The sequence below is a fragment of the Penaeus monodon genome, chromosome 19 (assembly GCF_015228065.2).
Source record: "Penaeus monodon isolate SGIC_2016 chromosome 19, NSTDA_Pmon_1, whole genome shotgun sequence".
In the NCBI taxonomy this organism is placed as follows: Eukaryota; Metazoa; Arthropoda; class Malacostraca; order Decapoda; family Penaeidae; genus Penaeus; species Penaeus monodon.
The window spans coordinates 2170425-2170758 of record NC_051404.1 but is presented as its reverse complement, the minus strand read 5'-3'; the positions used below and the strand labels follow the sequence as shown (position 1 = coordinate 2170758).

General features: G+C 40.1%; 1 protein-coding gene across 3 annotated transcripts in view; it reads right to left on the bottom strand.

Moving 5' to 3' along the window:
• Nucleotides 1–334, bottom strand: part of LOC119584968 — an 8935-nt gene that overhangs the window by 2939 nt on the left and 5662 nt on the right. For all 3 annotated transcript variants that reach the window (XM_037933562.1, XM_037933563.1, XM_037933564.1), the window contains exon 5: nt 116–316. In XM_037933562.1, the coding sequence (XP_037789490.1) occupies nt 116–316 (201 nt within the window). The remainder of the gene's footprint in view (nt 1–115; nt 317–334) is intronic.

Sequence of the window (334 nt, the reverse complement as noted above, 5' to 3'; positions counted from 1 at the left end):
CATGCACTGCTCTGCCTAGATTACTCACCTGTATCAACAACATATGTGACAATAAAGACATTGTATAGAGAAATAAATAACAAAGGACAATATTTAAATAAACTGAAATACTCACCTGGAGGTAAAGGGCACGGACCACCAGAAGGCAGTAAGTCTCAAGGAAAATAAACACGCCGAAGATAAGGGCAAAGATGAAGACGCCGGCCCAAAGTCCAGAATAGGCCATTAGGCCAATCGCTAACAAAGCAACCAGTAACATTATGATGATACCAATCAGTACCATGATCATGTAGGGTATCATGAATCTTGTCTTATTCTGCAAGAGAATGGAACA